The 19,979-nt window shown below is 43.6% G+C and overlaps 2 protein-coding genes across 4 annotated transcripts in view; both read right to left on the reverse strand.

Moving 5' to 3' along the window:
- Positions 1 to 4,562: 4,562 nt before the first annotated feature.
- On the reverse strand, positions 4,563 to 9,718 carry LOC139386401 (refilin-B-like). Its single transcript, XM_071131972.1, has 3 exons — positions 8,836 to 9,718; positions 8,509 to 8,603; positions 4,563 to 8,306 (listed from the first exon to the last, which is right to left on the reverse strand). The coding sequence occupies exons 1-3, from the start codon at positions 9,031 to 9,033 to the stop codon at positions 7,988 to 7,990; spliced, it is 612 nt and encodes a 203-aa protein (XP_070988073.1). The 5' UTR covers positions 9,034 to 9,718; the 3' UTR covers positions 4,563 to 7,987.
- Positions 9,719 to 9,872: 154 nt separating this feature from the next.
- LOC139386400 (vacuolar protein sorting-associated protein 53 homolog) overlaps positions 9,873 to 19,979 on the reverse strand; it is a 29,876-nt gene continuing 19,769 nt past the window's right edge. The window contains exons 15-23 of one of the 3 annotated variants that reach the window (XR_011629037.1): positions 19,022 to 19,169; positions 18,866 to 18,948; positions 18,664 to 18,742; positions 18,418 to 18,566; positions 18,252 to 18,321; positions 17,950 to 18,087; positions 12,995 to 13,099; positions 11,582 to 12,709; positions 9,873 to 11,177 (exon numbers count right to left, since the gene is read on the reverse strand). Coding sequence is in view for 1 of the 3 variants with exons in the window: in XM_071131971.1 (XP_070988072.1) it covers positions 12,539 to 12,709; positions 12,995 to 13,099; positions 17,950 to 18,087; positions 18,252 to 18,321; positions 18,418 to 18,566; positions 18,664 to 18,742; positions 18,866 to 18,948; positions 19,022 to 19,169 (943 nt within the window). In the remaining 2 variants the exon portion in view is untranslated. Of the gene's footprint in view, positions 12,710 to 12,994; positions 13,100 to 17,949; positions 18,088 to 18,251; positions 18,322 to 18,417; positions 18,567 to 18,663; positions 18,743 to 18,865; positions 18,949 to 19,021; positions 19,170 to 19,979 lie in introns of all 3 variants that reach the window. The other 2 variants (XR_011629036.1, XM_071131971.1) reach the window with 2 other exon arrangements.

The raw sequence follows: 19,979 nt of genomic DNA on the forward strand, positions 1-19,979 counted from the left end.
AAGTCCAGACCTGAATCCAATCGAGAATCTGTGGAAAGAACTGAAAACTGCTGTTCACAAATGCTCTCCATCCAACCTCACTGAGCTCGAGCTGTTTTGCAAGGAGGAATGGGAAAAAATTTCAGTCTCTCGATGTGCAAAACTGATAGAGACATACCCCAAGCGACTTACAGCTGTAATCGCAGCAAAAGGTGGCGCTACAAAGTATTAACTTAAGGGGGCTGAATAATTTTGCACGCCCAATTTTTCAGTTTTTGATTTGTTAAAAAAGTTTGAAATATCCAATAAATGTCGTTCCACTTCATGATTGTGTCCCACTTGTTGTTGATTCTTCACAAAAAAATACAGTTTTATATCTTTATGTTTGAAGCCTGAAATGTGGCAAAAGGTTGCAAAGTTCAAGGGGGCCGAATACTTTCGCAAGGCACTGTACAACAGGTGAAGATCTTACAGTGAAATGCTTACTTACAAGTCCTTAACCAACAATGCAGTTAAGAAAAATAAGTTTAGTAAAAAATAAAAGTAACATATATTTAAAGGGCAGCAGTAAAATAACAATAGCAAGGCTATATGCAGGGGGTACTGATACAGAGTCAATGTGCAGGGGCACCGGTTAGTAGAGGTAATATGTACACTACCGTTCAAAAGTTGGGTCACTTAGAAATGTCCTTGTTTTTGAAAGACATTTTTTTTTAAATCCATTAAAATAACATAAAATTGATCAGAAATACAGTGTAGACATTGTTAATGTTGTAAATGACTATTGTAGCTGGAAACAGCATATTTTTTATGGAATATCTACATAGGCATACAAAGGCCCTTTATCAGCAACCATCACTCCTGTGCTCCAACTACAAGTTTTGTTAGCTAATCCAAGTTTATCATTAAAAAAGGCTAATTGATCATTAGAAAACCCTTTTGCAATTGTTAGCACAGCTGAAAACTGTTGTGCTGATTAAAGAAGCAATACAACTGGCCTTCTTTAGACTAGTTGAGTATCGGGAGCATCAGCATTTGTGGGTTTGACTACAGGCTCAAAATGGCCAGAAACAAAGAGCTTTCTTCTGAAACTAGTCAGTCTTTTCTTGTTCTGAGAAATGAAGGCTATTCCATGAGAGAAATTGCCAAGAAACTGAAGATCTCGTACAATGCTGTGTACTTCTCCCTTCACAGAACAGCGCAAACTGGCCCTAACCAGAATAGAAGTGGAGTGGGAGGCCCCAGTACAAAACTGAGCAAGAGCACAAGTACATTAAGTACAAGTGCTGAATTGGCAGCTTTATTAAACAGTACCTGCAGCCTCCCGGGTGGCGGAGTGGTCTAAGGCACTCAGTGCTAGCTGTGCCACCAGAGACTCTGGGTTCGAGCCAAGGCTCTGTCGCAGCCAGCCGCAACCGGGAGGTCCATGGGGCGACGCACAATTGGCCTAGCATCGTCTGGGTTATGGAGGGTTTGTCTCATTGCGCACTAGCGACTCCTGTGGCGGGCCGGGCGCAGTGCGCGCTGACCAGGTCGCTAGGGGCGCGGTGTTTCCTCCGACACATTGGTGCTTCTGGGTTGGATGCGCGCTGTGTTAAGAAACAGTGCGGCTTGGTTGGGTTGTGTTTCGGAGGACGCATGTCTCTCGCCCTTCGCCTCTCCCGAGCCCGTACGGGAGTTGTAGCGATGAGACAAGATAGTAACTACTAAAAACAATTGGATACTACAAAATTGGGGCCAAATTTTTTTTTTTTTTAAATTGTACCTGCAAAACACCTGTCTCAACGTGAACAGTGAAGAAGCGAGTCCGGGATGCTGGCCTTCTAGGCAGAGTTCCTCTGTCCAGTGTCTCTGGCCAGTCTGACATATGGCTTTTCTTTGCAACTCTGCCTATGGCCTTGACCGGTTTAAAGGTTTAACTCACATCAGCTACAGAGTGTGTGCTCACACAGTCTTCCGGAACAGCTGATGCGCTCATGCCTGTTTCAGTGTTACTTGCCTCGAAACGAGCATGGAAGTAATTTAGCTCGTCTGGTAGGCTTGTGTCACCGAGCAGCTCACGGCTGTGCTTCCCTTTGTATAGTCTAATAGTTTGCAAGCCCTGCCTCATCCGACGAGCGACGGTAGTACGATTCAAACTTAGTCCTGTATTGATACTTTGCCTGTGATGGTTCGCCGGAGGGCATAGCGGGATTTCTTATAAGATTCCTGGTTAGAGTCCGGCTCCTTGAAAGCGCAGCTCTACCCTTTAGCTCATTGCGGATGTTTCCTGTAATCCATGACTTCTGGTTGGGGTATGTACATACAGTCACTGTGGAGATGTCATCAGCCAGTGACTGATGTGGTGTACTCCTCAAAGCCATCGGAAGAATCCCAGAACATATTCCAATCTGTGCTAGCAAAACAGTCCTGTAGCTTAGCAGCTGCTTCATCTGATCACTTTTTTTATTGACCGAGTCACTGTTGCTTCCTGCTTTAGTTTTCGCTTGTAAGCAGGATTCAGGAGGATAGAATTGTCAGATTTGCCAAATGGAGGGCGAGGGAGAGCTTTGTACACGTCTGTGTGTGTGGAGTAAAGGTGGTCATGCTGATAGAAATGAGGTAAAAAAATTTAAGTTTCACTGTATTAAAGTCCCTGGCCACTAGGAGCGCCGCCTCTGGATGAGCGTTTTCCTGTTTGCTTATGGTCGTATACAGCTCATTGAGTCCGGTCTTAATGCCAGCATCGGTTTGTGTTGGTAAATAGACAGCTACGAAGAATATAGATGAAAAAGCTCTTGGTAAATAGTTTAGTCTACAGCTTATCAGGCGAACAAAACCTTGAGACTTTCTTAGATTCCGTGCACCAGCTGTTGTTTACAAATATACATAGACCGCCACCCCTTGTCTTACCAGAGCTGACTGTTCTATCCTGCCGAAACAGCATAAAACCCGCCAGCTATGTTATGTCGTCGTTCAGCCACGATTCAGTGAAACATAACATATTACAGTTAATGTCCCGTTGGTAGGATATACAGTAGGCCAAAAAAGTATTTAGTCAGCCACCAATTGTTCTCCCACTTAAAAAGATGAGAGAGGCCTGTAATTTTCATAGCCAGAAATCTTGCTTGTTTGTAGTTGACCAAATACTTATTTTCCACCATAATTTGCAAATAAATTCATTAAAAATCCTACAATGTGATTTTCTGGATTTTTTTTTCTCATTTCATCTGTCATAGTTGAAGTGTACCTATGATGAAAATTACAGGCCTCATCTTTCTAAGTGGGAGAACTTGCACAATTGGTGACTGACTAAATACTTTTTTGCCCCACTGTACGTGCTCGTAGTTCATCATTTTAATTATCCAACGATTGTACGTTGGCTAATAGGACCGATGGTAAAGACAGATTACCCTCTCACCATTGGATCCTTACAAGGCATCCAGACCTACGTCCTTGGATATCTCCGTCTCTTTCTCCTACACATGACGGGGATGAGGGCCTTATCGGGCGTCAGAAGTAACTCCTTCGTGTCCGACTCATTAAAGAAAAAAAAAATTCTTCCAGTACGGGGTGAGTAATCGCTGTTCTGATATCTAGAAGCTCTTTTTGGTCATAAGAGATGGTGGCAGAAACATCATGTACAAAATAAGTTACAAATAACGTGAAAACACAATTGGTTAGGGGACTGTAAAACAGCAGACACCTCCTCCGGAGTCAGTGATTGCTTTGCAGTTCTTGTAGTTTACCCCTGAATACTTCCAAACGACTCATTATTGAATTTGTGATTTCCAACTTGCAATGTTTATGTCCAATGGCCGATGAACGCAGATCCGTTTGATCTATAATTTCGCTTCATATGACAAGGATTTGCCAGTAGATTGTTGACTTGATTAATAATGATGACTTCTAGCTCAGATTTTGAAAGTATGATGTTGACATGATCAGTCTAATCAAAGCTACTGTAGATATAATGTATTTTGACGTCCTTTTATCTGTGGGCAATGACCTTGAGCCTTCTTGGATGGGCACTTCTAATGTAACTCTATGGCAGCACCCAAGGGGCTTGAATTGTTGAGCTCTCCCTGTAGATTTTGCGGTGACGTTGTGTCCCCATGAGTGAGGAGTCCCATAGGGCAGCGCACAATTGGCCCAGCATCGTCCGGGTTAGGGGAGGGGCCTTTACTTTGCTCATCGGGCTCTAGCGACTCCTTGTGGTGGGCCGGGCGCCTGCAGGTTGAATTCAGTCATCAGTTGAATGGTGTTTCCTCTGACACATTGGTGCAGCTAGTTCCGGGTTAAGCGGGTGGGTGTTAAGGAGTGCAGTTTGGTGGGTCATGTTTCAGAGGACGCATGTCTCGAGCTTCGCCTCTCCCAATCCCGTTGGGGAGGTATACGATGAGACAAGATCATAATTAAAATTGGGAGAAAAAGGGAGGTAAAATTCAACAAAAAAAGAACACTGAGCCAATCACGGCGCAACTGGAGAACACTACGAACCCCTACGCCCCGTATTTTCTGCTGGCTGCCCCACCACCACAGAAAGCACTGAGCTAGGCTGAAACACCATTTTGGAGCTGCTATACTCAAGAAAGCAAAAAAGAGACCATGTTTCTATGCAGCTTTATTAACTTGATAAAAAGAGAAGTTTTTACAGTGTTTGCAAACTGATATGTGTCACGTATTAATTCCAAAATAACATGCAAAACAGGTAGGGTGTTCAAAACATTACAGGTCACCACTGGCTATTTCGATGTTTCCCATTCATTTTTGTTTTTGCATCTTTAACTTTCGGTTTTGAACAGAAGCTTCAAACAGTTGAAAATACAATATTTTTGGTTATTGAAAAGATACACTACATGACCAAAAGTATGTGGAAACCTGCTCGTCGAATATCTCATTACAAAATCATGTGCATTAATATAGAGTCGGTCCCCCCCTTTGCTGCTATAACAGCCTCCACTCTCCTGGGAAGGCTTTCCACTAGATGTTGGAACATTGCTGCAGGGACTTGTTTCCATTCAGCCAAAAGTGCATTAGTGAGGTTGGGCACTGATGTTGGGCGATTAGGCCTGGCTCCACAGTCAGCTTTCCAATTCATCACAAAAGTGTTTGATGGGGTTGAGGTCAGGGCTCTGTGCAGGCCAGTCAAGTTCTTCCACACCGATCTCAACAAACCATTTCTGTATGTACATCCCTTTGTGCACAGGGACATTGTCATGCTGAAACAGTAAAGGGCCTTCCCCAAACTGTTGCCACAACGTTGGAAGCACAGAATCATCTAGAATGTCATTGTATGCTGTAGCATAAGGCTTCCCTTCACTGGAAATAAGAGGCCTAGCCTGAACCATGAAAAACAGCCCCAGACCATTATTTTTCCTCCACCAAACTTTAAAGTCGGCACTATACATTGGGGCAGGTAGCGCTCTCCTGGCATCCACCAAACCCAGATGAGTCTGTCGGACTACCAGATGCTGAAGAATGATTCATCATTCCAAAGAACTAATTTCCACTGCTCTAGAGCCCAATGGTGGCTTTACACCCCTAAAGCTGACGTTTGGCATTTGGAACACGGTAGTGAGTGTTGCAACCGAGGACAAGCAATTTTTCATCGCTTCAGCACTCAGTGGTCCAGTTCTGTCAACATGTGGCCTACCACTTCGCGGCTGAGCCATTGTTGCTCCTAGATGTTTCCACTTCACAATAACAGCACTTACAGTTTACTGGGGCAGCACTAGCAGGGCAGAAATAAGACAAACTGATTTGTTGGTAAGGTAGAATCCTATGACGGTGCCACATTGAAAGTCACTGAGCTCTTCAGTAAGGCCATTCTACTGCCAATGTTTGTCTATGGAGATTGCATGGCTGTGTGTTCGATTTTATACACCCGTCTGCAACAGGTGTGGCTGAAATAGCCGAATCCACTCATTTGAAGGGGTCCACATACTTTTACATATATATTGTATTTCACAGCAGTTTAGATGGTACAATGATTCTCAACACTCTGCATTGTTTTGTCAAACGGAAATTAGGTTAACTTAAAATTTTAGCAACCAAGACAATTGTGGAGCGACTTATGCGTATTGCACATTTTTATATTTAAGTAATTTAGCAAACGCTCTTATCCAGAGCAATTAGCGTTAAGTGCCTTGCTCAAGGGCATCTGGGATGCGAACCAGCGACCTTTCAGTTACTGGTCCAACGCACTTAACCGCTAGGCTACCTGTCAACTCTTAATAAAACAATGATTAGCTTAAAGCTTCATTTTTTAAACACAGATGTATTGAGTGATAGTGCTGTGAAATCAAAACAACTTAACCAAATTAGCCGTCCTGCACTCACAGCAGATTAACTCACTAACACTGAGCAGCAACAGGCCATCAACGGCACCTCCACACGGTCCAAACCCATATTCAAGGGTTACAACGGCAAAAAGACCAGGGCCAGGAGTCTGACCAGCCTCTGCCCCAATAAATCCCAGCGAGAGGCAATGAAATACAAGGAGGAAACACCGTTGACATGGCCAGATGCTGGTACCCACCAAGCCCAACCAGAGGAAACGCTACCTGGCCTCACAGCAAGGGGTGATAGACTGCTTGGGGCTGTTCAAGGGACACTTGGAGAGCAGTGGTGCCATTACACACCACCACAACTAGGTGGGGCTGTTATCAAACTAATAATTATGGTTCTGTGCAGCACTTTCTCTATAGATGGCATAGCTGTCTCAATCAGAGTTGGTGTAATTGCACTAAAATTGTAGCTCTACTCTAGGAACATCCCTAATTGATAACCAAAACAAAATCCTGATAATGACAAGATTATATTTTGAATTGATGTATCGCATTGAGTACATAAAAAAATTATTGTAACTTCTCAAATCTGCTATAAAACATCAGAGCTTAAAAGCAATTCCATTTGACTTCAATAAGGCACTTATCTCAAGACAGTTCAAGTTCTCTAGATGTGCATCCTTGTAGGACCTTGAGGGAAGATAGCCGTGTATTGCTATTAGGCTACCAGAAGGAGTTGAAGAGCATCAAATAAATACATAAAACAATACCTATGGAAGCAACCAGAAGGTGATAGGCAAAGATAATGAACTGTTGAGGGACAGTTCACAATATTTTAGTAAAAACAATATTTCACTATTAGGAAAATGCTAAAAATGTATAACAGAACAACAATGACACATTGGATAATCTCTTGCTACTAATTACCAACTAATATCAATTTTCAATGATCTCTGTGGGGAGAAAAAAAAACACTTTTACACAATTTGAAAGAAAACTGTTTTTCTGCTCCATGACCATACTTACAGTAAATGACAATGTGTATGTTTAGGCAAGACTAAGATGGGGTTTGGTGTTACACTATATAGGCTAGGATATTCTGCTTGTGGTAAGTAATGTTGTGCAACTAATACCCCATAATACCCTGTGATTTGAAGAGACATTTTAAAGCCCAGTAATTTGACAACTCCCTGTGTGTCTACAAATGTGAATACTTACAAAAGCCACATGGAAACTCCACTATTGCCTTAAAATCTTATAATGTAGGGTCATTGTTCATTGAGCCTCACTGCAATGGTTAGGCCTAAACACAATGTTTTCACAGTGATGGTCCGGACTACACTTCCCTAACAATCCTTCACTTCCAAATCTGGTTTACAAGTTCCTCCACGGTGATAGTATACACTATCACCGGTCTCAGTCCACAGTTCAACACTCTGCATTAAACTGAATCCAACTTTGACATACCAGAGAAATATATTTACTAGCTACTAATGGATAAACCCTTTGGTAGATGGCAGCCTCACACAGATGTCCCTGCTATTTGTTTGATACTCCAGATCAGATTCCTCCCTCCTCTTGAGACTGGTACTCAAACGTGGGCTACAATGCTTTCCAATCTAAACTAATAGATGACTGTCTGTAACCTGGGTCCTTTTGGTGATGTCAGCCTGGTGGATGGTTGGCCCCCATAGGGCCCAGGGAATTTTCCCCCAGGCCGTGCCCAGTCTTCCCCTAACCTACTGGGGTAGCCTACTCCGGTCAGCAGCCTCCAGCTCCACCCGCGACATGAATCTCCTGGCAAGCCGGCGACTGTCGTAGCTCAGCTCGGTTGTGTAGATGGTGCGAACGTGCTTGGGGTAGACGATGGTGGTGCTCTGGAAGCGTTGGGCCCGTTGGCGAGGCTGGAAGTCCAGCTGGGTCTTGTAGTGTCTCCAGGTGCTGTGAGGGACAGCCAGGACCATCTGGCTGCAGTTCTCCAGACCCAGGCCTCTGGGCTGCATGGCCATGTCATGGATAAAGTGACGCTCTGAGTCATAGTGGACAGACGATGTGTATCTAGGAATGACAACATTTGGGCAAGTGTCAATTCACTGCATGTTCAGCTAGATATAGTTTTAGAAATGGCAACGTTTGATCTGTGGTCCACCACATTTGTTTAATGGTATTTACACAAATAGTGGACAGCACACAGTGGAGTGCTAAGACAATTTCAAAAATCACACTCATAGCCTACATGCAGTAACTCAAAACAGCATACCGTATTTCCTTGGCCAGTAGTGGATCAAGTTCTATGCCCTCCCCGTAGGACAAGGTGTGCAGCTGAGGAACAGATCCAATCGATAAAATGGGGACCTGCAAGAATAGTCAGCGCTAACATAAGGAGCAAATAATTGGTAGACGTCGTGAACATGATTGGCTTGGACTATTGACCCAATTTACTACTGACATGACCCAGATTCACTATGGGCCATGCAGGGAAACGCATTCAGAGGCTATATACTTCGGAAACAATGTTTTAACTTAACCTTACAATTTCATAACAGGATGTTCGCAGTTAATGTAACACGTGCGACAGCCTACGTACCAAGGATGACCCTCTGCTCTCGTCTTCAGACACCGGGCTTATAGCACCTTTATCTCTGCAGTCAGGCAACAGCCAGTGGCTCGGACTGGGGCTGGGGGGTAGTCCGGAGTCCGGGCTGTCAAGTCCCCGCTCGGCTTTGCAGCTCATGTCCAATGGGTCGTTGTCACATACATTCAGCAAGTTTAGTCTGCCCACCATTGCTTTACAAAAAAGTCCTTAAAAACAAGATAAACGAGCCGCTCCCAAACAAGAATTTAGCCTACTGCGCGATGAGTTTGCAGAACTGTAGTTAAACTTTATTTCCAACTCATAGGTGTCCTTCCTTGAATGTAATCGATCCTCCACGTCGGGTAACTTCCCAATGACCAATCAACTCTGCCGACGGCAATTGGCTTGCATCAACCTCTATTGCTTGGCAATAGGCTACGGTTTACGACTGTCGCGCGTCTAAACAAAATATTACTATTTTACAGCATGCTATTTAAATCCTTCATGAGTCAACGAACATTTCTAAAATGCATTCTGTTTTGCCCTTCGAAATAAGAGACTCAACATAAATCGTTGTGGCTTTGAAGTTGACAAAATAGTGAACTCAAGCTACGTGTCACAGGCACTGACGTAAAAAAAAGAACACAGGAGAAGGCACAGCGCATTGTCCTGTCTATCTGTCTTCAAATGTCTATATCGGTCTTAAAATGTCTCTCCCTTCAAAGGGTTTCATTGTTTTTGCAGTAAAATAGAGGAAAGGAAACGCCTTTTAAAACGCCCGCTCACGGCTGATTGGAGAGGAAACATGAAAGGCAACAAAACATGGGAACTCTCGTTCTGGCCTCCCCTTGAAAAAAATACCCTTGTCGAAGTTTAACCTCAACTGGGCCTATTCATTAGGCCGATTCTGTTGCAAGACGTTTCTTTTAACGTGATCGACATGAATTTGTCCAATAGAAACTCTTGTTTTTCTTTGGACAAATGATTACACCCCTGGACTAGGATAGAGATAGGCGTGTGATACATAAAAAAAAAAAAGAAAAACATGATAGCAAATTATTTTTTTTATATAACTAGGCAAGTCACTTAAGAAAAAAATCGTATTTACAATGACTGCCTACACCGGCTAAACACGAACGACGCTGGGCCAATTGTGCGCCACCCCATGGGCCTCCCAATCACAGCTGGTTGTGATACAGCTTGGTTTCGAACCAGGGTGTCTGTAGTGACTCCTCTAGTACTAAGATGTAGTTTTTTTACACCCCCGGGAGCCCTCGTATTAGTGTTTTTCACCAGTTACCATTACAGTAGCCTATTACTCTGACAATACAAAGTAACATGTTTTTCTTCTTATGAACTGAAGGCAGGAATGTGTACATCAAAAGCATAATAGCATGAATAGATTATACATACATTTATCAATTTGCAGGACTATTGGGAGGGGATAATAAGGCTTTCCAAGGATGAAATCCAACACCAATCGTTCATGTCCCAGCTACAATGATTTACAATAGATACTTGACCATACACACATTATTCAAACCTCATCCTTATTCTCGTGCTACACCACCAAATTATAAATGTTCCTGTATATATGAACCGATTCAAAAGACCACTGATCCAGAGTGTTTGCTATTACATGCAATAACTACTTTATCTGAAGCAGGTAACAGTAGAAATAATTAGATCAATGACAGTATTTAAAGGAACTGTGTTCCTTATATTATATTATTGTTCTCCACTGGCATCACTGTGCTAACTTCTCAGTGTAATTCCCTGTCTAACAGAGGAACTCATATGTTCACTGTTGAACAAGGATATATTACACACAATGATATAGTTTTCTATTTATGATATATTGTCTAAACCTTTTTGTTTTCTGTTATTCCAGGACCCTGTGTTTGACAGGCCTAGATTACCTGTCAATCATAATTCAAATTTGCCAGAAGATACCAACCCTAAAAAGAACATAGAAGGGATTGAGGATTGTCCCGCCAGCCTGTCTTCAAATTTCGCTACCTTCAAAGGGTTTCATTGTTTTGCAGTGAAATAGAGGAAAGGAAACACCCCCTCACAGCTGATTGGATAGGAAACATGAAAGGCAACAAAACTAAACATGGGAACTCCCCTTCGCCTCCCCCTGGAAAAAAAATACCCCTGTAAAAGTTTAACTTCAACTGGGCCTATTCATTAGGCCGATTCCGTTGCAAAATGTTTCTTAAACGGGAGCAAACTGAACAAAACGGGGAGGGATCTACCTGAATTTGTCCAAAATAAACTATTGTTTTTGTTTGGACTAATGAATACACCTCTGGACTAGGCTAGAGAGAGATGTGGGTTTACACTGAGCTGCACTGAGGTCGGAACACAATCATGGTTTCATTAAGACACCGTGGAGCCGGCACAAGATATGGGTAGGAAAACATACCTCAATGCAGGGATGGGATATGCCACTGTACTCCAAATTGTACCTTTAGTTGCACTGATCCATCGAAAAGATTGAAATGCAAATAGTTTTCCCAGAAAAAGTAAATGTTTGTCCTCATGCTAGATACAGTAGCCAGTGCAGTCACTTGAACAACAAAGGAGCTAACTGGCTGGTACTGCCATTCCAAAATAGCTGAGGTGTACAGTGGCATATCCCATCCCTGCATTGAGGTACGTTTTCCAACCCATATCTTGCGCCAGCTCCACGGTGGCTTGATGTAACCATGATTGCATTCCAACCCCAGTGCAGCACAGTGTAAACAAGCGTAACGGTAGGGTCATATCTTCTGGTAAATTTTCATTATGATTGACAGGTAATCTAAGACTGTCAGTGTCAAACACAGGGGCCTTGAATAACAGAAAAGAAAAGAGGTTTAGACAATATAATTTTGTACAATATATCCACAACATTGAACACGAGTTCCTTGTTATAACGTACTGACAGACTGTCTCCTGTCTAATTGAGGAGACATGACATCCCAAGATCCTCTCTGTCCCAGACCTGGGGCCTTAAGAACCTGGAGACAGCAATGCATGGTGAGATGCGGTCCATCCACCCAGAGACTGTTCCCGTTGTGAAGGGAAACTAGAAACATACACAAACTCCTAACTAACTGCATCCTCCACTTGAACAGGGAACTAAGAGAAACACAATAAAATACAACAGACTGGAGAGGTGGAGAACAATAACATTATGAAAACACTAGGAGAACATTCTGAAAACATTAGGAGAACATTCGGAAAATGTTAGCTTCAAACACATTGAAGTTCCTTGTTCTCAGTCTGGGACTGGGAGGATAGGTGCCAAAGCGGCAACAAATTGCTCCTAAAGTTATTTTTAATTAGTAGCTCTTGATTCTGTCTTAAGTGCAAACACATTTTGCTAAAATGCATAGTGTGTGTATGATATAGTCTACATTTAACGACATTTACAAAGCTTGGTTATTTAGTGTCATAAAAAGAGAAGCAGAAAAGAAATACAGAAGTAAATGAGTCATAAGTGCGAACAGCTCTGCAGCTGAGGACATGTCTTCATAATCTGACATTTTACTTTGAAATCATGAGGTTCATATTAATGCTCCTAACAAAAATGAAACAATCATGTCTTTACTCTGCCTGCAATTCTCTGTTATGATTAAACAGAGCAGGAACAAGTATTCAAGATTAATTACTGGAATAATTTGTGTGTGGTATGGTGATGTGTGTGAGTGCAAGTGTGTGTGTCCACTCAGAGTCTCTTCTTGATGAGCTTCTCCAGTTTGCGTATGCGCGAGTTCTCCTGCTCGGGGGTGGGGGTGCTGAAGGAGAGAGAGGGGCCTCCATCGGTCCCTGAGGGTGGAGTGGGTAACCTCTGTCTGAAGAGCTCCAACATGCTGCTCTGCTCACTGCGCTTCAACCCCTACACACACACACACACACACACACACACACACACACACACACACACACACACACACACACACACACACACACACACACACACACACACACACACACACACACACACACACACACACACACACACACACACACACACACACACACACACACACACACACACACACCACGAGAACATCAGTTATTGCAAGAGGAAACAAGACAACAGAGGAAGTAGGAGATAACCGTTGAAAACAGGTGACATCATTGAGACAAAACAAGTGAACCCAATCGAAGTGGCCCTTACCTTCATATCCAGAGTTTTCTGGAAGGTCTCTGGGTTCCCGTCAGCAAGGAGCTTGATGTAGTTATCCACAAACACCACAGAGGGTTCATGGGGGGCCATGACCACCTGTAGAGGGGGGAGGGGTAGAGACATCAGTGTTGCTCATACATTCACATCTCAATACTGAAGTGCAGCGTGTTTTTTTTAGATCCCCCGTTCACAAGAGCCTTGATGGGACGACCAACTCCCAGCAGACTCATAAACTGATTCATAAACTGTGTGTATGCATGTGCGTGATAAGTGTGTGTGTGTGTGTGGCCTGTAAGAACAAACAGGTGGCCCCAGAGTTAGTCCACTATCAAACCAGACAGTGTGTGCAAGTAGTTAAAGCTTCAAACAAAGCCCCAACATTACACTCACTGCATCCAAAATTGCATTATATTCCCCACATAGTGCACTACTTTTGACAAGAGCCCTATGGGCTTAGCATTGAGACTGATTGAAGTTGCTTACTACAGAGCCGGCAGAAAACATGGTTAACAGGTCCCACTGAATAAAAAAAAATAAAAAAATCCTAACCCTTCAAAAGCTCATTTTCTCCACCCAAAACATTTGTCCCTCACCCACACACCAATATCCAAGCCCTCCCGCCCTCTCTCTGTGCCTAAGGGGTGTGGGCAAAAATACATAAGAGAGAGAAACCAGAGAGAGCTACAGAGAGAAGCGACAGGACATGGAACGCTGTGGATTGTCTGGAATTTTTTAGGTTCCTTCCCCTCTGGTCAGAGTGATTTATTAAGCAACTGTCCTGGAGGGAGGCCCAGGGAAAGCCTGGAGGGACTGTGTTGTAGTTAGCTCGTAAAAACTAGAGAAAGAAAAGGGAGGGAGAAGGGGAGAGTGAGAGGAAAAAAACATCCACGCTAAAAGGAGGTGGGTGGAGGGGTGTTGAAGCCTTTCCACTCCCTCCCCAGAGGAAAGCTCTGGTGGTGGGGAAGAGGGCTGGGGTGGGTGGATAGAGGGCTGGAGAGCATGGAAAAAAACACATCTCACAGGCCAACGAGGGCTAACTGAGCTAGAGACAGAAACAACCTACAGACAGACTAACCAGAACCGGTCTACACATTATATTCAAGACAGCCTAACCTACTTTACTACATAGTCATCATCACCATAACTTTTACTTTGTTCTAGGGTTGTCCCAGACAACAACAAAAAACCTCGATTGACTAAGAGTCATCTGCTCTTTGGACCGATTGGTAGACATATTAAGATGTGTATTTTTCCATATAATGACACATCCTATGTGTTTTAATCAAATCAAATATATTCACTGAAATTGACTGATGCTTTAAGCACACTCTTTGATTAAATTAATTAAGACACAAATGACTAGAGGGAGTCCGACCAGCAACTGATTTGACTGTGCCGGGCTGGGCTCAGACTTGCTGCGCTGTGTATTATTATTATGTTTTAAAGATAGCGAGTGACTAAAACAAGCACCCATTGTCTCACTCTCCTCTCTGCTGCAATAACCACCACACAACATCAACAGTGTTCATCACACTGCCCGTGTTGCTGAAGCTGCAACATAATTACAGCCATTTCTGACTGAAAAGTTATTTTACCGAAATCCTTAATTTTATTAGGAAAAACATTCCCTATTCCCTCCACCCTTGCTCTCTTTACGTGACACATCGTATGCACGTGACCAAAGCCCCATTCACACTGGACTAGTATTAGTAGAGAATGTTGGTTATGTAATTATTACTCCAGAATGTCCGTTATTACAGAGAACTATTCTGACGGAATTCGTTTTTTCCAAACTGCCCCCTGTAATTGTTTTTACTTTTAAAAAATGACATTTTCAGTTATGATGGAAGCCTGGAGGTTTTCATTCTAGGCGTGACGATAGCATATTACAACATGTTCAGGTGATGGGCCCACAGTGATGACTCTTATTTCATCTTTATTTAACCAGGTAGGCTAGTTGAGAACAAGTTCTCATTTACAACTGCGACCTGACCAATGAGCTGAGATAAGGAGCCAGTGGGTTTGGCAACAAATATGTAGAGAGGGCCAGCCAGCGAGGGCCAGCCAACGAGAGCATACAGGTTGCAGTGGTGGGTAGTATATGGGACTATGGTGCCAAAACGGATGACACTGTGATGGACTACATCAAATTTGCTGAGTAGAGTGTTGGAGGCTATTTTGTAAATGACGTCGCCAAAGTTAAGGATCGGTAGGATAGTCAGTTTTACTAGGGTATGTTTGGCAGCATGAGTGAAGGAGGCTTTGTTGCAAAATAGGAAGACAATTCTAGATTTAATTTTGGATTGGAGATGCTTAATGTGAACCTTATACCACCCACCACTGCGACCTGTGTGCTCTAGTCGGCTGGCCCTTGCCACATATATGTCGCCAGACCCACTGGCTCCAGGTCATCTATAAGTCTATGCTAGGTAAAGCTCCGCCTTATCTCAGTTCACTGGTCACGATAACAACACCCACCCGTAGCACACGTTCCAGCAGGTATATCTCACTGATCACCCCCAAAGCCAACACCTCATTTAGCCGACTTTCCTTCCAGTTCTCTGCTGCCAGTGACTGGAACGAATTGCAAAAATCACTGAAGTTGGAGACTATTTCCCTCACCAACTTTAAATATCAACTGAGCAGCTAACCGATCGCTGCAGCTGTACATAGTCCATCTGTAAATAGCCCACCCAACGACCTCATCCCCATATTGTTATTTTTTTGTTGTTGTTGCTCTTTTGCACCCTAGTATCTCTACTTGCACATCATCATCTGCACATTATCACTCCAGTGTTGATGCTAAATTGTAATTATTTTGCCACTATGGCCTATTTATTGCCTTACCTCCCTACTCTTCTACATTCGCACACACTGTACATAGATTTTTCTATTTTTCTTTTCTATTGTGTTATTGATTGTATGTTTGTTTATGTGTAACTGTGTTGTTTTTGTCACACTGCTTTGCAATTGTAAATGAGAACTTGTTCTCAACTGGCCTCCCTGGTTAAATAAAGGTGAAATTAAAAAAAGGTTGAAGAGAACAACTCTACAAACCTTGTATGACTGTTCAAGGCCTTCCACACATTCCCCTTCGTCTGCCGCCCATTAGTGTATGTAAACATATTCAAGGCCTTCCTCTATGGACTAACAGCCGTGTGTGTTTCACATGTGGAATCATCCATACACATCCCGGGTGACGACACTGAGGAGAGGCCACTTCCCAGTTGTGAATGTCTAAGGTTGTTGCAAAGCACTATGGGCGAGCGGGTGGACATCTTGAAGCGTTGTCTGTAACGGCTGATAGATGCAATGTGTGAAGCAAGACGTGTAATTCAGGGCAAATCATTGCTTTGTGGATTGGCATGTTTATCGTACAAGCAGAAAAGAAGGGCCACATATACTGAATATCTGGTAACTAGAAGTTGATTTGTATAAAATAATCTGATATATAATCTTGACAAGAAACACAGAAAGGGAGAAGAGGCTTTGCTTGTAACTTCAGTAGTCCTATTGGTTGTGCTCAGAATAGATTAGGCTCTGATGGCTGTGGCTGATGTAGCATGATTAGAGCAGGTCCCAGGCTGACCAATAAAACAGATCAGCCTGACCATTAGAGCAGGTCCCAGGCTGACCAATAAAACAGATCAGCCTGACCATTAGAGCAGGTCCAAGGCTGACCATTAAAACAGCCCATTAGACAGACATCGAGGCTGCATTCCTTTAAGGCAGACAGTTAAGTGTGTGTGTGTGTGTGTGTGTGTGTGTGTGACAAGGGGGTGAGGGAAATTTCCTCTGGGATCGGGTCACAAGCCTTGGGGGCAGATGTAACTGGACTAGGGCAGGGTGAGGGGATAGTCTCTAGGGCAGGGTGAGGTTTGTCTGAGAAGACCGGTGTGTGCCATTGTCTTTCTGCATGCTATTGGCTAACCCTGGGGCAAGGTCAACCAATCAGACTGTATTTACTCTGTAGAAGAGACAAGCCATGGATACATGCGTCTGATGCGTGTGAGCATTCCCAAAAGTGTGTGTGTGTGTGTTTGCTTGCGTGAGTATACGCGGATGCCTGCATTCCCTAACCATTCACACCTCTCTTGGCTTCAGCTGATCGACACGCTGTGTGTGTGTGTGCGTGCACGTCCGCATATGTGTTTTAAAGCCTACCTTCCTCTCCTGTCTCTCTCACTAAAACCCAGGGGTACAGCTCAGTTCCTATTCCTCAGCTACCTAATGTGAGGTGGCCTTCTACTGGGAACTTCGGCATAAAACGCTTTCCTTAGTCGGGTTAAAAAGAAAGAATTAGCCTGTAAACATGCAGTTATTCAATGAAAATAAAACTTAAATCGTTAATCTGGTCAAGTCAGACAATGTTCATACTTGGCTCAGTGGTCAAACTGCACAAAACTTAGACAATAGCCTGTATTTAGTCTTATTATTTAATGCCAGAACACAGGAATGAACAGTGGCTATAGTCATGTTTAACCAAGCCAGTGTATTTGAAGGGTAGAGGTTAATGGTTAGGATTAACCTTGAAGCGTGGGTTAAGGTTAGGCTTAGATAGAAGTGGCTGTAGTGAAACGTTGTTGCGTGGTTGCACAGAAACGTTGTAGCATGGTTGAAGAGAGACATTGTTGCGTGGTAGTGTTAAGCACCTATCAGTGTCTAAAACGTGTACATATACACGCAGCAGTGTTCTAGAACATTTGACCACTGGCTTTCATACTTTTCGAATTCTCAGTGCGGCTTATGCAACTTCTCCAACGGTCAACACATTCAAATAATAGAGGAGCTGCGTTGGTTGGGAATTTTGGGGAGGTGCGCGTTCGAGCTGTGCGTCTCGCGCAGCTGGTGGTCTTAGAGCCGTGAATCTGTCACAATGGGACGCCGGACTAACGCATCTCGGCGTCTGTAGACTCTGAATTATGCTTTAGTGTCACAGGGCTCACCTTGAGGATCATCTCAGCGCGGGTCATCCCCTTCACGACTATCTTGGTGTAGCTGGCTGGGGCCTTGCGGACCACCTGAGAGCCTATAGAGGGCAGATCCAACAACACTGTCTTCAGGGAGTGGGTGTCCAGGAGGAGCTGAAGAACAAAGCAGAAGAAGAAACAATGTTACCAATAAAACTAGCTGAATTATCAGCTACAGGTAGCAAACAAACAATTGTCAAAAAGTTATCATTACGGAGACCATAAGCATAATTCTACTTAGGTAAAGGCTAATGACATAAAAGGGTAAGTATGTTTACCTGTTCAGCCCCCACCATGCTGATAGTCTTACACCTGAACAAGTGGTTGATGAATTTAGGAATGAAAGAGCTGAGGGGGAAAAAAAGACCAGATAGAATCTTGTCAATGGGAGTACCAAGTCTTCCTCACACACATTGACGAACAGTGAAGAGGGAAGTAACTCACTTGGTGAACTTGATGCAGAACTGGGTGAAGTATTTTCGTGTGGAGGCCAGGTTATCTCTGATGATGGGGACGTTCTGTTTGATGTGCATGATGACTGACGTCACATAGGGACTCTGGTCACCTACATGCTCTACGCTCTGCCATGGCATCTAGAGGGAAGGAGACCAAGAGGGACAGTGAGGGAATGGTTGAAAGTGAAAATAAAATGACAGTGTAAGGAGGAGAGGAATGCAGTGGGTGTCCCACCTTGCTCATGGCAGTGAGAGCAGGGTCACAGGCAGCGTCCAGGTCCTGAACAAGCAACTGGATACTGTTGGAGATCACACTGACAGACACAGAAAGAGACAGAGTTGACCATCATGGGACTTCACATCCAATTATTCCACTTTATCTCAAACTATTGTTAATTTTGAGTTGACAGAAATTGCTCCTAGGATTTGGTACGTACTTGCTGAAGGTGTCCATCTCTCCAGTCAGGTTGATTCTCTCCACCAGGTTCTTATCCACCTTCTCCTTCAGCTTCTCCTCCAACTGACACAGACACAGAATAGTTTAACATTAAGTCTAGGCCCGTTTGAGTGTGTTTGTGTGTGTGTGTTCTAACCTGCTGTGTTGTGGCCAGACAGTACTCTGCAGTACTGAGAATGCTACAGATGAGGCACAGCTCCTCTACAGTGAACTTAGCAGCCTCCGAACCCTCCTTCTCCTGCAGTAGACTCTTGATGGTCAGTCCTCCACTGTTACTGCTAGTCCTGAGAGACAGAGAGTGTGTGTGAGAGAGAGATTGAGAAAGAGAGTCAATAGTTCTCTCGTGAATTAGGGACAGAAGTCTGCTCACATGAGCTCTAAAGGGAAAACTCTGGGACCTAGTGTGAATTGACAAGCAGAAACTCCTGTCTCTAGTTACAGGTTATAATTCAAAGCAAGTTTTGTATAATTGAGACAGCCAGAGACATACACACAGACAGAGGGGCATGGTTACCATGGCAACATGGCTAAACCGCCTCCCTCTCATTAATAAACGCCACAGCCGAGATTTCTGGGAAAACCAACACATCTCCAACCCCCAAAGGGCCCCCTTTAAAACTCCACAAACCAATACACACACACACACCACACAAGATGTCTGTGTGTGTGCATGTCTATCAACCACAGTGAATAATAGGTCTTATAATGTGGCCAGCGAGCCAAAGATGTTTTCGCTCATGAAGTATTAGTCCTCACCGCGATGTAAACATCTCCAGCACCACATGACATGCAAACCCAGACGATCAAACACAGTGACGACTAAACACATGAACTATCAAACAAACCCCGGAGAATGACGGATCACTCTTCTGAATGAACAAACTTTGTCAGATTCCTTCATCAAAAGGGAATTGAAGCAAATGATAGCATATATAATATTTCAGAATTTTAATCTTGCTTTGACAGAAGCATTTGTCCCAGTCCAGCTCCTAGCAGGCCACAGTTTATACTGGTTGTCATAGTTCAACTTGTGTTAGAATATTTTCCCTAGCAAAGCCAGAAACCATCCAGAAAATGGTTTGAATGAAAACCAG

The sequence above is a fragment of the Oncorhynchus clarkii genome, chromosome 27, assembly GCF_045791955.1.
Source record: "Oncorhynchus clarkii lewisi isolate Uvic-CL-2024 chromosome 27, UVic_Ocla_1.0, whole genome shotgun sequence".
Classification (NCBI taxonomy): Eukaryota; Metazoa; Chordata; class Actinopteri; order Salmoniformes; family Salmonidae; genus Oncorhynchus; species Oncorhynchus clarkii.

Coding starts and splice junctions, on each gene's coding strand:
- LOC139386401 (XM_071131972.1), bottom strand. CDS start 9,033: ATGGTGGGCAGACTAAACTTGCTGAATGTATGTGACAACGACCCATTG. Junction 8,604..8,835: donor AGAGCAGAGGGTCATCCTTG/GTACGTAGGCTG, acceptor CTATTCTTGCAG/GTCCCCATTTTATCGATTGG. Junction 8,307..8,508: donor CTACTGGCCAAGGAAATACG/GTATGCTGTTTT, acceptor TGTCATTCCTAG/ATACACATCGTCTGTCCACT.